At 43.6% G+C, this 13,018-nt stretch overlaps 1 protein-coding gene across 2 annotated transcripts in view; it reads left to right on the forward strand.

Moving 5' to 3' along the window:
- The window catches only part of ASTN1 (astrotactin 1), a 306,213-nt gene that overhangs the window by 271,375 nt on the left and 21,820 nt on the right, over positions 1–13,018 (forward strand). For both annotated transcript variants that reach the window (XM_073011748.1, XM_007989385.3), the window contains exons 17-19: positions 1,613–1,881; positions 8,211–8,344; positions 11,941–12,092. In XM_073011748.1, coding sequence (XP_072867849.1) covers positions 1,613–1,881; positions 8,211–8,344; positions 11,941–12,092 — 555 coding nt within the window. The remainder of the gene's footprint in view (positions 1–1,612; positions 1,882–8,210; positions 8,345–11,940; positions 12,093–13,018) is intronic.

Raw genomic sequence — 13,018 nt, forward strand, 5'->3', positions numbered from 1 at the left:
TGGGTTGCATAAACCTCCATGTCAGTGAAGATTTACCCATGGGTGAAGTGATTTGAGGGTTAGTTCTATTTGAAGGCATCATTTTTGTTTTTGGTGTGAGTAGTTATGCAGTTCTCTTATAATCTAGGATGGGCTTGAGCTTGGCTCTGGGTCGATTATTAAACAAAATGCAAGTATGTGATGAATTATATGCCATATTTATAGTCAGGGAGTCCTTTGCCTTAACGTGCTAGGTAAAACTTCCTCATTGTTTCCTCTGGGAAACAACAATGCTGAAATGCCTTGTGATGTTTCTAAATGGGCTCATATTACATAGCAAACAAGAAGGGAATCGCAAAGAGCTCCCTGGACCCCATAAGAGATAACCCTTTTATAAAGTCAATGAGTCATCTCTACAATCACCTTCTGGAACCACTTTAAAAATCCTTCCAACCAGTCCCTCCAAAGGTTCAGCCCATCGTCTCTTGCATTCTTCATGAGTCCGAGAGGGCCAGAATGAATGTTCTGTATATACCCAGGATGTCCAAAAGCCTAGTGGTCTCTCTGAAGCTGTTTCACATTCAGGACTGCAACTGTGCAAAAAGGAGGGATGAATCTCAGAAACCCAGTGCTTTTTTGTCAGCAAACACTACTTCAATCTTCCTTTAGAATTAATAAGTTAAATGGAGAATCATGAGGACTGGGAAGAGAAATACCAAGCAGTGCTTTCTTGTATAAAGAACAAACCATTATTCTCTGGTAGGCAATTCCTATGTTTGTTACCAAAAGTAGACAAAAAGATCCTTTAACTATCCTTTACTCAACAAACAAAATTGATGTGGACCCATCTCTCAAGTTTTGGAGGGCAAATCTTTTTGAAAAAGTCAAAATTCCCTTTCCATCTTCAATACATTGATTAATAATGAAAGAAAGGTCTAGTCGTCTTCCTCTCTGACCTAAAAGACTTAAGAATCAGACAAAAGTAGATTAAAACCCCAGCTCTCACAGTCTACTAGCTGTGTGACCTTGAAGCTCTTGGCCTCATTTTCCTCATCTATAAACTGAGTGTAATGATAGAACTCCATGCAGAGAGTTGTCATAATGGTTAAAGCAGACCTTGAACAGATCTTACTTTTATAGTACAGGCTCCCTAAATCTTAGCTATATTTATAATTAAAACTGTTATGATGATGGTTTGCCATGTACTAGCCATAGTGTTATGTGCTTTATAAAAGGATTTGCCATTCATTCATTACCCAATGCTAGATGTAGGTACTATTCGCATCTTTACTTCATAGATGAAGAAACTGAGTCATAGAACAACCATTGTTATGATTTGTGTTCTTCCTGAGGTCATCAGCACAGAACCCGATCCCTCTAGAGTTTCAGCGGAGCTGATGATTCTCAGAAAAGGAACAACCTAGATTCTCACTGAAAAGGGCCATTTCCAACTCTGTGTGTCACTGGGAGGTTGGGTGCTCCAAATTAAGTGGGATGGCAGAATCACAGAATTACCCCTTCAGTAGCTGTTTCTGATCCCAAAGATTGGACCCCAGCACTCAGGGGCCATGAGGTCATGATAGTCCTTACTTTTTTGACGCCCTCACTGTTTCTTTCCGTTTTGTGTCTGCAGGCAACTCCCCATCTGATGAGTCTGAGGAACGGGAAAGAGACCCCAAGGTGCTGACGTTCCCAGAATACATCGCCAGCTTGTCAGACTCCGGCACCAAGCGCATGGCGGCTGGAGTCCGCATGGAGTGCCAGAGCAAGGGACGATGCCCCTCATCCTGCCCCCTGTGTCATGTGACATCCAGCCCTGACACCCCTGCTGAGCCGGTTCTGCTGGAGGTGACCAAAGCAGCCCCCATCTATGAACTAGTGACCAACAACCAGACCCAGAGGGTAAGAGGCCTGGGACTCTTGGCTCTGGGAGGCGTCAACCACAACAGAGGGCTTTTCAAATGGTGCGAGGAAGTGACAGGGTGCGGTTGAGGGCCATACTAGATTATAGATAGTGAAGCTTTTTGTTTAGCTAATCTGGGCACCTAATTTGCTTACATTTGCATGTTTGCATGTTAAGTCAAATCATTACATCTACAACACCCAGGAAAATATGATTCAGGAGTCACAACTGAGCACTTGTATAGGGCTTTGAGCCCTACACAAAGGGCTGGAAGGAAGCAAGTAGGGAGGCACAACATTTGCCATCATCAAAGTCTTTATTCAGAGAACCCTCATGCTTTGGGGACAGTTGTGAGAGAATGCTCAGCTCTGCCTCACTCTGGTTGGCTTGGGAGGTGGGCCAGCTTCCCTCGCTGATCCCTTAGCCTGGACCAGCTGCAGCTGGACTAGAAGGAGCATATTGGGCACAGGTTGCAAAGGGAAGAATCTGGCAGCCTCAGCCTGGAAGGGGTTGGTTTCCTGCCCATCACTCTGGCTCTAAGAACAAAACACCACATCCAGGCAGATCTTTCTGCTTTTCTATTATGCTGCTGGGCCATTACATTTCCCAACCACTCCTCTTTTGCCTCTGCCTCTCCCTTTCCAAAGATGCCAGGAGAAAATGTATGGAACCAAAAAGAAGGGCTGGAGAACTGTGTCAGAGGCCGTAGCTCAGCTCCTTTCCTAGCTCTCCAACCTCCTCAAGGACATAGAGATCAGAGTGAGTCTAAACACGAAACAGTAGCAACAGCAACAACAACAAAAGTAAAAACAAGGAGATGCTGGGTGTGGGACTTCTGGAACTATGGCGAAGGCAGCCTTGGGGACAAGGCGACAAGGCAGCAGGAGTCGCAGCAGTGAGCTGCTTACCTGCCTGAGACGTGTGCCCATCCAGGTGGGGTGATAATTGCTTTCTGTTTTCTCCTTAAGGAACACCTGGTGTTTGTTTCATAGGTAATGCTCAGACCAACAGGAGGGATTTTGTAGGTGTGTGTGTTTCTCTCGCCTACCCGCCTCTGGCACAGATATTTCACCGAGTGTTTGAAAATAAGGTTTTTCACAGGAGCAAAATGATAAATTGTTCTCGTGGCCTACACATTTGTCTTCACTCTGATAAAGGTGGCTACAGGAAGAGGAGTGGGAGAAAAGAGACCTTGGGAAGGATGGGTCTGAAAGGATAAAGAAAGGCAGAGGGCTTGGGTCACCATGGAGACCCAGAGCTGCAATGTCTTTAAGCCAATGCCCAGCCCTCTTCTTCTCCCGTTACCTTCCCCTCTTTGTCTCAAGGCTGCTGCTGCTGATACCCTAAGAGCTCCCAGACCACTTGCCTGGGAGCAGTGGGATCAGAGAGCTAACGCAAAACCATCTTTGCGACAGGGCATGCAGAGTTGCAGAATGGAGAAGGCATGCTGGGAGATGAGAGAGTGCTTCTTGTTTTCTATGGAGCACTGTGAGCAAAATGGGGAAGCTGAAGGAAGTTTGTCTTTAGCAACTCCCTTTCTGGATCCCCTACTTGGCCATACCTCAGGCCCTTCCCATTCTCCCTGCACCAGTTTTAAGAGATGGGTTGAGAAATGCTTTCCATCTGGCCGTCTTTTGAACTCTTTAATTTCTAAACACATAGACAAGTGGTCCTAGCTGGAGTTCAGTCACTGTCACGTTTCTTCCTTAGACATATTTTTCTTTGCCATCCGCTGTTCTGTTTTTCTTTCTAATTTTGCCCTTTCCTAAAGAATGAAGATGATGAGTGAAGAAGCTAAGAAGTAGAGGAGTGCCAAATCATGACATTAGAGTATAATTCAATGTGTGTTTTTATTTCTATCTCTGGAACATCGTTGGGTCCATTTTCTGACCTTTGCTGGTCTCATTGTCCTCCTGTTGGGCTAAATAATCTCTGATGCTATATTTCAGTCTAATCTGTGAATATCATAAAGAAACCAACAAATAGGTCAAACCATATAATGAACCAGGTATCTCAAGCCCAACACATTTGAACTCATCATCTTCCAGCACAAACTCATACCTGTTGTGTGGCCATCCCAGTAAATGGCACTGTCTTCCACTAAGTTGCCTGAACTGGAGACTACGGACACTTCTTAGAATTTCCTCATCATTCCCAGCATCCGTTTTTGTCACCAAGAGCCACAAATATCTCTTGAATTCATCCTCTTTTTATGATATCCCCATCACAACCTGTTTCCGATATCCTTTGTGATATCAGGCTACTATCCTGTTAAAATAACCTTCTCATTGGTCTCCCTAACAGACCACCCAGAATTATATATCTAATATGGACTTCGGATAATTTGGCATCAAAGTAATTTAATGGCTCCACAGAAATCTATTGAATACAATCTAATGTCCTCAGAACATCATTACAAGGCAATTCATGATCCAATTTTGTCTTCAGTTACTTAGGTTGTTACCACTCTATATCTTATACTCTGCACTCCAAAATTTAACTCTTTCTACTCCCTCAAACACATTTTTTCTCCGCATAAGGCCCTTCAGACTTCAAACTCTCTGTCCCAAGAATGTTCTCGCCCACATTTCTGCTATTGGAAAAGTCCTGCTGTTACTTCAGTTTCAGCTCAAATATCACCAGCTGCCAAGAGCCCTTCCTTACACTCCTAGGCCAACCCAAGTATCCCTTCATGTAATTCCCATTGTGTGTGTATATACATCTTTTTGTTTTTTTATTGTTGGTTTTTTTTTTTTTTTTTCTGAGATGGAGTTTCACTCTTGTTGCCCAGGCTGGAGTACAATGGCACGATCTTGGCTCACCACAACCTCCTCCCCCCCAGGGTTCAAGCGATTCTCCTGCCTCAGCCTCTCAAGTAGCTGGGATTACAGACATGTGCCACCATGCCCGGCTAATTTTGTATATTTAGTAGAGATGGGGTTTCTCCATGTTGGTCAGGCTGGTCTCAAACTCCTGACCTCAGGTGATCCACCAGCCTTGACCTCCCAAAGTGTTGGGATTACAGGCGTAAGCCACCGTGCCCGGCTTGTATCTACATCTTTTACAGCATGCATCACCTATTATCGCAGCTGTTGACATAGTTGTTTCCTCCCCTCTAGAGTATGAGGATATTTTTCTTCTCCAGAATCCCAGCGCCTAGCAAGTGGCTGATGCATAGTTCGCTTTCTGCTAAATAAATGAATGAACAGATGCATAAATAGATAAACAAATGGATAGATGAATTTAGCTTGAAGTTCAACCACTCTCCTTGGAGACAATAACAAAAATTGGAAAATTTTATTTCTTTCCTGGAATAAGGATTAAGTCTGATAACAAATGTGGATTCCCTATGCAATGCTGGGTACATTGTAGATACTCAGACAAATGTAATTTCCCTTTCTCTTTCATTCCAAATGGGTTCCTTCTTAATTCCTCTCTTCTGTCCTCATCCAACAGTTTGTAGTTACCTGCGGCCCAGGATTCAGAGAGTAGGAACTCTTTTTTGTTTGGTTGGTTTTTTGAGACAGGGTCTTGCTCTGTTGCCCAGGCCGGAGTACAGTGATATGATCTCAGCTCACTGCAACCTCTGCCTTCCAGACTCAGGTGATTCTCCTGCCTCAGCCTCCTGAGTAGCTGGGATTACAGGCACCCACCACCATGGACAGCTTATTTTTTGTAGTTTTAGTAGAGACAAGGTTTTGTCACATTGGCCAGGCTGGTCTTGAACTCCTGAACTCAAGTGATCCTCCCGCCTCGGCCTCTCAAAGTGCTGGGATTACAGGCATGAGCCACCACAGCCCGCCCAGAGTAGGAACTCTTATGGAGTGGTGTGAATCGAAGATGGAGAATGAAAGCTTTTGCAAAATGACATTTAGCATATTTGTCATCACAGGTATTCGTCCTTTCTCTTTTGGATTGAAAATCTGATCATGTTGCTCCACTGTTTTAAACACTGCAATTACTTACCAGTGGTCTTGAAATGTGGCTGCCTGCCTCACCACAACACACCAGGCCTCTGTGTTTCAGCCCTGTCTCCCTCCTGCTTGCTGAGAATGTCTTTTCTCCCTCAGACTCTCTTTTACAGAGAGACCCACCTTTTTTCTATTGATTTTAGAAGTCAGGTTCCATCCAGGCTGGTCTTGTTGACATTGTTTTTTCAACCTGGAACACTGCTTCAACTTTCATGAGTAAACAACTTTTGATCCAGCCCTCAGAGCTCAGATAAAAAGTTGCATCCTCATAGAGGCCTCCGCGTACCCCTCTGTGAGCTTATCTACTCTTCCTTGTCTCTCTCGCCACCATATGCATTCATGGCAGCTCAACCTTTTCCTTTGAGGTTCTGACCACAGGTGTGGTGATTTGGTTATTGTAACTTTGCTTGTTTGTTTGTCATCTGACTTTAAGATCTATGCAGACAGGGGCCACAGGTGTCTTGTGCATCCTCGTATCCTTAATGCTTCACGTAGAAAATGGCCCCTTGCAGGTGCTTAGCAAATAATTGTTGATTGAAGGCTCTGCAAGGCAGAAGTCACAATATTGCCTTTATTCTACCTATCTCAAAGGATGTCTGTTTTCCTAGTTTTAAGCAATGCACCTTTTAATTTTGAATTTGGATCAGTCAGGCAAAGCATAAAGTGGGCGCTTATGCACCAGGCTTCATGCTGGGAGCCTAAGATGTCCAGTGAGTCATGCTGAACTCAGGTTCTGGCATTGCCCTGTTCACCAGCCTGTCACCCTGGGCAAGTCACCTCACCTCTTTGACTCTCAGTCTTCTCCACTGTAAATCATGATAACCATTCATCAAAGTGTTAGCATCGAAAAGGGCCTTGTAAATTATAAATCTCTGCACAAATGATAGTTATACTCATTCACTGGTTTCAGTTTCCTAGAGTCTTCCAATCCGGGGAGGGGGCAGGATGGACCCTTATTCTAACTATTCTAACCTAAGGTGGCCTATGTAAAGTTCTGAAAGAATGGAACATAGGCTGCTGGCTTTAGGTTTAGACATTTTGGTTTTTGTAGAGTTATCTCCTTTTTTCCCTTTGTCTCTTTTTCTTTTGAATTCTTTGGTCTAAAATTTTCAAGGATAGCTAGGTTTCACTTTTCTAATTCACGGATTAGATGTGAATGTGGTGAGAATGAAACAAAGAGAAGAGAATCATAAGAAACAGCCACAGCTGCAGATGTTGGGCTCACCCAGAGAGAAAGTCCTGACCTTGGCCAGCTTGGACCAGCCATACTCCCTGCAGCAAGTCCCACCCTCTCCCTCCCGTTGGGATGGGGCTGAGGCAGCAGTGCCCCGCTGAAGGGTCAGTACTCCATCAGGATCCACATCCTCACCAGGGACTGGCCCTATTACGGGTTCTGTTACTTCGCTGGTCTAATTTTATTCTTCTGTCCTTTTACTTAATAGTAAATATCTCTACGAACCCTCTGCATGTAAAGAATTCTGCTAGGTTCTATGTCGGTTAGAAATTTCTACCTAAGACTCAACCCTGTTATTCAAAGACAATAATAATTGCTGGCATTTATTGGTGACTAATGTGTTCCAGGTACTATGCATACATTATTTCATTTGGCATATATTATTATATTTAATTATCACAGCAAGTCTATTAGGAAAGTGTTATTTTTATCCCATTTTATTATTGAGGAAACTGAGCTTATGTAACTTGCCCAAGGTCACATGGCAGTGATTGGCAAAGTGGGAGTTCTCACTCAGGGCCGACAGCTACAGAGCCCAGCTCTTAGCCTGTGTGTCACATTGCTTCTCCTGTTCATGATTTACTAAGAAAGAAATGCCTAATGCCTAATCACAACCCAAGGCAGCATTGCAAAAATATTGTAAGCAGGTTAGAAAGCATGCTGAAGGAATGCAAAGGGAATACTGGGGCAGGTAGATAAGGATGCACAGAGAGGCATTTGGGAAAAGGCTAATGCCTCTGGGCAGAGGGAAGAGTAGCCACCCAGAAGATGTGTGGTAGAGGCATCATTTTTTTCTAGAGCCTAAGTTGTGGAATGATGGAGTAGCATATGAGGCAGATGGAGGGCGGAATATAACTTGCTCCCAAAGTGGCAGCCCGTTACCACAAGGGGGAAATGTTACGGTAAAGGGAGAGGGACACCCTAGAGGTTCTAAGAGGTTCAGGCTTCCCAGAAACAATCTCCTGGAATCAGAATTTGAGACTCCACAATGATAAAGTGGCCACACAACCTGCTGCCAGAAGTAATTTAGGGCCATGCAGATCCTTGACACTCTGCCTCTTGATTCTGATGGCCTAGCCCTGGCTTCTCAACGCTCAATCTTTTCCCTGTTCTCTCATCACAGCTCTTGCAGGAGGCTACCATGAGCTCTCTCTGGTGCTCAGGGACTGGAGATGTCATCGAGGACTGGTGTCGATGTGACTCCACTGCTTTTGGAGCTGATGGACTCCCCACCTGTGCGCCTCTCCCACAGCCTGTGTACGGTTCTCTTTCTTTCAGCATTATTTTGGAAACAAATACTGAGTGTCTACTATTTGCAAAGAAATAGGCTGGGTACTGGGAAACATAAAGAAAAATATGACACAATACCTGCCTTCAGAGAGTTTTCAGTCTACCAGGGGAGGCAGCACAGATGATTTGATAGAAGAAAGGGTGTGACAAGTGTTAACAAGTGGCATTTAAAGAAAGTGTGAAGAGGGAATGATCAAGTATGAACTGAAGCCGTGGTGAAGGCTTTGTGGAGGAGGTGGCGCTTGGACTTCTCCTTGAAGGTGGAGAAAGTCGGACAGCATAACTAGAAGACAATAGGGAGAAAAGTGCCATTGTAATGCAAGAAGTTAGAGATCTACACTGAGAGCTTAACTAGACCAACAACATAACCACTCATTGAACACTTACTGGGTGCCAGGCATTGTATGGAGCAGTTAGATACTGCTCATTTAATAGACCAAAAAAAAAAAAAAAAAAAAAAAAAGTCCTTCAAATGGATTGAATGATTTTTCCAAAGTGGTAGAGCAGGAAGCAGAATTGGCGAAGAGGCATGTTCTTGGCCATTATAGAATGGAGAGGATAAAATTGAGAGATTGTCTGGGGTAGAACCAACAGGGGTTGGTGACTGAATGAAATAGTGGTGAGGAGAAAGGAGAAATGGAAAGCGAACTTAAGACTTCTAACCCTGGTGGCTGGGAAAATGAATAGGCCACCAGTGAGCAAAGAAGAATAAAAGGATATGCAGGTTTGAGGAGGAGGCCAGTTTCATTTGGGCTTGCCTTGGAGCTGTCACGGGGTAGTTGAGTGTATGGGGATGTTCATTGTGCAGAAAGAAAGATGGAGCTCTGCAAAAAAGTAAATACTAGAGATGAGATTTCAGTCAACCCCAGAGAAATGGGAGACGAAACCACAGCTATTAGAAAGAATGCTTCAGAACAAGAATCAAGTGGGAAGAGCAGAGGGCTGGGGATGAACAATAGGAGGGTCTGCATTTGAGGGGTGAAGAGGATGAAGTGCTACAAAGGTGTCTGAGAATGGACATGCCCAATTTCCTTCCCCTCAATGGAAGACTAAACAGAACTGGCCAAGCTGAGGGCCGGGACCTGAGACAAGAATCCCTTGTAGCCTCTAATATGGCATCTGCCATGGGACTGAAGCCACAGGAATATGGTATCTAATAAAGAGTGCTGGCAGGACAAGCTGGAAGAGTGTGACCCCAGGGGCTGGTAAGGCAAAGAAATCCTGAGGTAAGGATCAGGACCTGCAAAAGTGGAAGGCTGAGTAGGCAGGATCAACAGACCGCTTACGAAACCAGCAATGGAGAGGCTGCCCTCAGGCCTGTTTCATGCAGGTGCAGGTAGGCACTATAGGACCAGGACAGAGCAAGAAGAAATCAGAGAAAGAGGAGAATGCAGCACTAGAGGGTCATTACAAGCCAATTTCTTCTCTTGTCCAAAGTCTTCCTTCTCTCTGTAGGTGGTATTAGATACCTACAGCCTTTGGCTGTAGATCCACCAACTTTTGGCTTCCTGTTCTTCATAGTCACAATTTGGACTTCTTGAGTTAAAAGAGAATCAAGCTCATTATTAATAAAAGTTCTTTCATTTAATATAAAGGGAGCCGCTAGGAGAACTGCTGCTATTAGACTAATTCACCAGATAAGACAGCTAACTCTGAAACAATACTGAAGCTACCAAATGGTTATCAGGTGGACACAAGATCCAGCCATAATGTCCTAGGGCTTATTTTGTTTTTAAACCTGTGTTTACTAGATCTTATTGCAAAAGATTAAATTGGGCTAAATTTTCGTAAACAGTAAATGTCTATTTAAGAGTTTCCTTTTCTTGACAACTGATCACCTCCTTCAGTAGCAAACCTTAGTTTCAGTGGGAAACGAAAATATACTCTAGTTTTACACAAGTCTATGTAAATCATATACACTTCTATTTCTCACAAGAGACTGGGTTTAGTCCATATTTTCACAGAATTTGTGTTCTCAGAAGTCTAACTTACTTAATATTCCTAATGCTTTTTTTTTTTCAAAATAGCACTCTGCATATGACTCTAATTAATGAATTTGTCAATATCTGCACTGTTTTGGGTCTATCCCATCTTCAATGTCATATGCAAACTATGCACTCCTTCACTAACAGAAAGCATGTGTTTTGTATTATTTTCCCACTAGTTGAATTCCTTACTTTTGTGCCCACAGCCTACTATAATTTATCTTTGAAACTCTTATCACATATTATTATAATCACATGTATAATTATATGCTTCTATTGTTCACTAAGCTCCGTGAAAGAAGGGACTGGATGAGCTTGTGCACCACTGCATCCCCAGCAACAAATGGGTGCTTCACAAATGTCTATTGAATTAAAATTCAAGATTGCACATGGTTTGGTGTCATTCATTCTTAGTACCTTGCACAGTGATCCTTGAGACCACCAACAGGCACCTGTGAGCCGAGCAGAGGAAAGGAGGGTCAGGAATATGAGTGATCATGAGATCTGGGAACCAAGGATGAGATAAATGGCAGGGATACTTGTAAGGGAGGGAGGCTGGAGTGAGCAGGAATGGGGAACGTTCCCAGAATCCAGTGGTCTTGAAAGAAACACAGAATTGGAAGAAAGAGGGGGAACCCGAAGCATATACAAGAAATAAGAAGGTGGCTGTGAATTGAAACCACGTGGACAGTTAAGAGATCCATACCAGTGAATGCCAACAAGGATTATTAAGTTTCTATGAGGTACAGAGAGATATGAGTTGTCAAGGCAAGACAGTAGTGAATGTGGACAACTTGTAAAGAATGAGGAGAATATGAAGTGAGAAAAGCAAGGAAAGGCTGGAATCAGGAACCAGGATATCCACAAAAACCCAAGAGCAAAGACAGAAACTGAAATCAGAATCTGGGTAAGCAGGCAGAGGTCATCACTCCAAGGAGAACTTGACATGTGTTCAACTTTCTCTTGTCCAGTAAAGCCCCCTATGAATATTACTTCCAAACTGAACCTGTTCCATGGTCCAGCTGGCAGATGGCGTGGATAAAAGGATAGGTTAGCTTCCATAGCAAGAAAGGAAGCTGGGGTTTCCCCCACCAGCAGGGCAGATCCTGAGAAGGTTATGGAAGCCAAACCAACTGTGGCCTTATTAATTTGAGATTCTGGACATCACCTTCAGTATGTCTTTATATGAGCAGTATACACATATTCTCTTGATATTTTTCAAGAGAAAATCTAGAAATTATGATATTTTCCAGCCATATAAAAGATACTACTCCAAAAGCCCTATCCTCTGACCCATGTAATATGCAGACATTCATTCACCTTTGACTCACCTACTGATTTATTTATTTATACTTATTGGCTGAGTTTATAATATGTAACAGGCATTTAATACATAAAACTTAGATCTCAAGAGTCCTCAAAAACATTACTATCTTTTGAAAGAGACAGGCCCTCAAAGAAATCATTTTTGTAGTTGGTTGGGAAAGAAAAGTTTACAATATCACAATTGAAGTAGTCAATGCCCAAAGTGAGTCACAGTTGTATCCCTGCTTCATGTTCCTTCTCGTCTGCACACAGGCTGAGACTCTCCACGGTTCATGAGCCCAGCAGCACTCTTGTGGTCCTGGAGTGGGAACACTCAGAGCCACCAATCGGGGTGCAGATTGTAGATTACCTCCTCCGTCAAGAGAAAGTCACTGACAGGATGGACCACTCCAAAGTGGAGACAGGTAAGCACTTTCTACCTCATGGGCTTGTCTTGATCCAAGGTGATAAAACTAAAAACAAAGAAAAATGCCCTGCCTCATGGCTTTGCTCCAGGTCCCTAGTAGCCCAGGGCAGTGCAGGAGGAGCAGGAAGAAGAAGAAGCTGTTCTGCTTCTCCGAGAAGCAGCTGTTCTTCCAAGCAGCAGTCATCTTGTCCATTTAAGAGTTTTTGCGTGGTGAGCATCTAACAAAGCCTTGTTTTGATTTTGCTTTTTGTTTATAAAAGAGGTGTCCATTTCATTGCCTCTAGGCACACTCACAAAGAAACAACAATATAGTACACTAGTTATCCTAGCCCACAATTAGGAAACAATTCTCTGCTAACCACTGCCATGATTACAGAAAAAAAAAATTCCTTTTCTAATAACCCCCCTCCAGGCAAAAGCATGTGCAGAGATGTGTTTGGCCCATGTCTTTTCCTGAAGCAAACTGCTTTTCTCAGGTCCAGCTAGAAGAGGAAAGCCTTAACTGAATGGAAACACCCCATGAAAAAATATTCCTTGCCTTAATATTTCACTACCTGCACACAGCGAAAGGTCAACATTCATAATCCCAAAAACTTATGCATGGGATGTGATCACCAGCAGGATGATGGCACCAACAATCTAATTCAAAATAAACAGCTTCTGGTGAGCTTGCCACTGAGGGTTAGAGACATACACAGCTGCCTTCAGGCCTAGAGAGCTGCCTACTGCTTCTTCCAAGGCCCTTTGCCTGATGTGCACAGGTATTGCTGAGGTATAGCAGGGGCCACTGACCAGAATGCTATCTCTGTCCATGCCAAGAACATTTTATAAGGGAGTGCTGAGGCCGGGCGTGGTACCTCATGCCTGTATTCCCAGCACTTTGGGAGGCCAAGGTGGGTGGATCATGAGGTCAGGAGTTCAAGA

Source organism: Chlorocebus sabaeus, chromosome 25 (assembly GCF_047675955.1).
Source record: "Chlorocebus sabaeus isolate Y175 chromosome 25, mChlSab1.0.hap1, whole genome shotgun sequence".
Taxonomy (NCBI): Eukaryota; Metazoa; Chordata; class Mammalia; order Primates; family Cercopithecidae; genus Chlorocebus; species Chlorocebus sabaeus.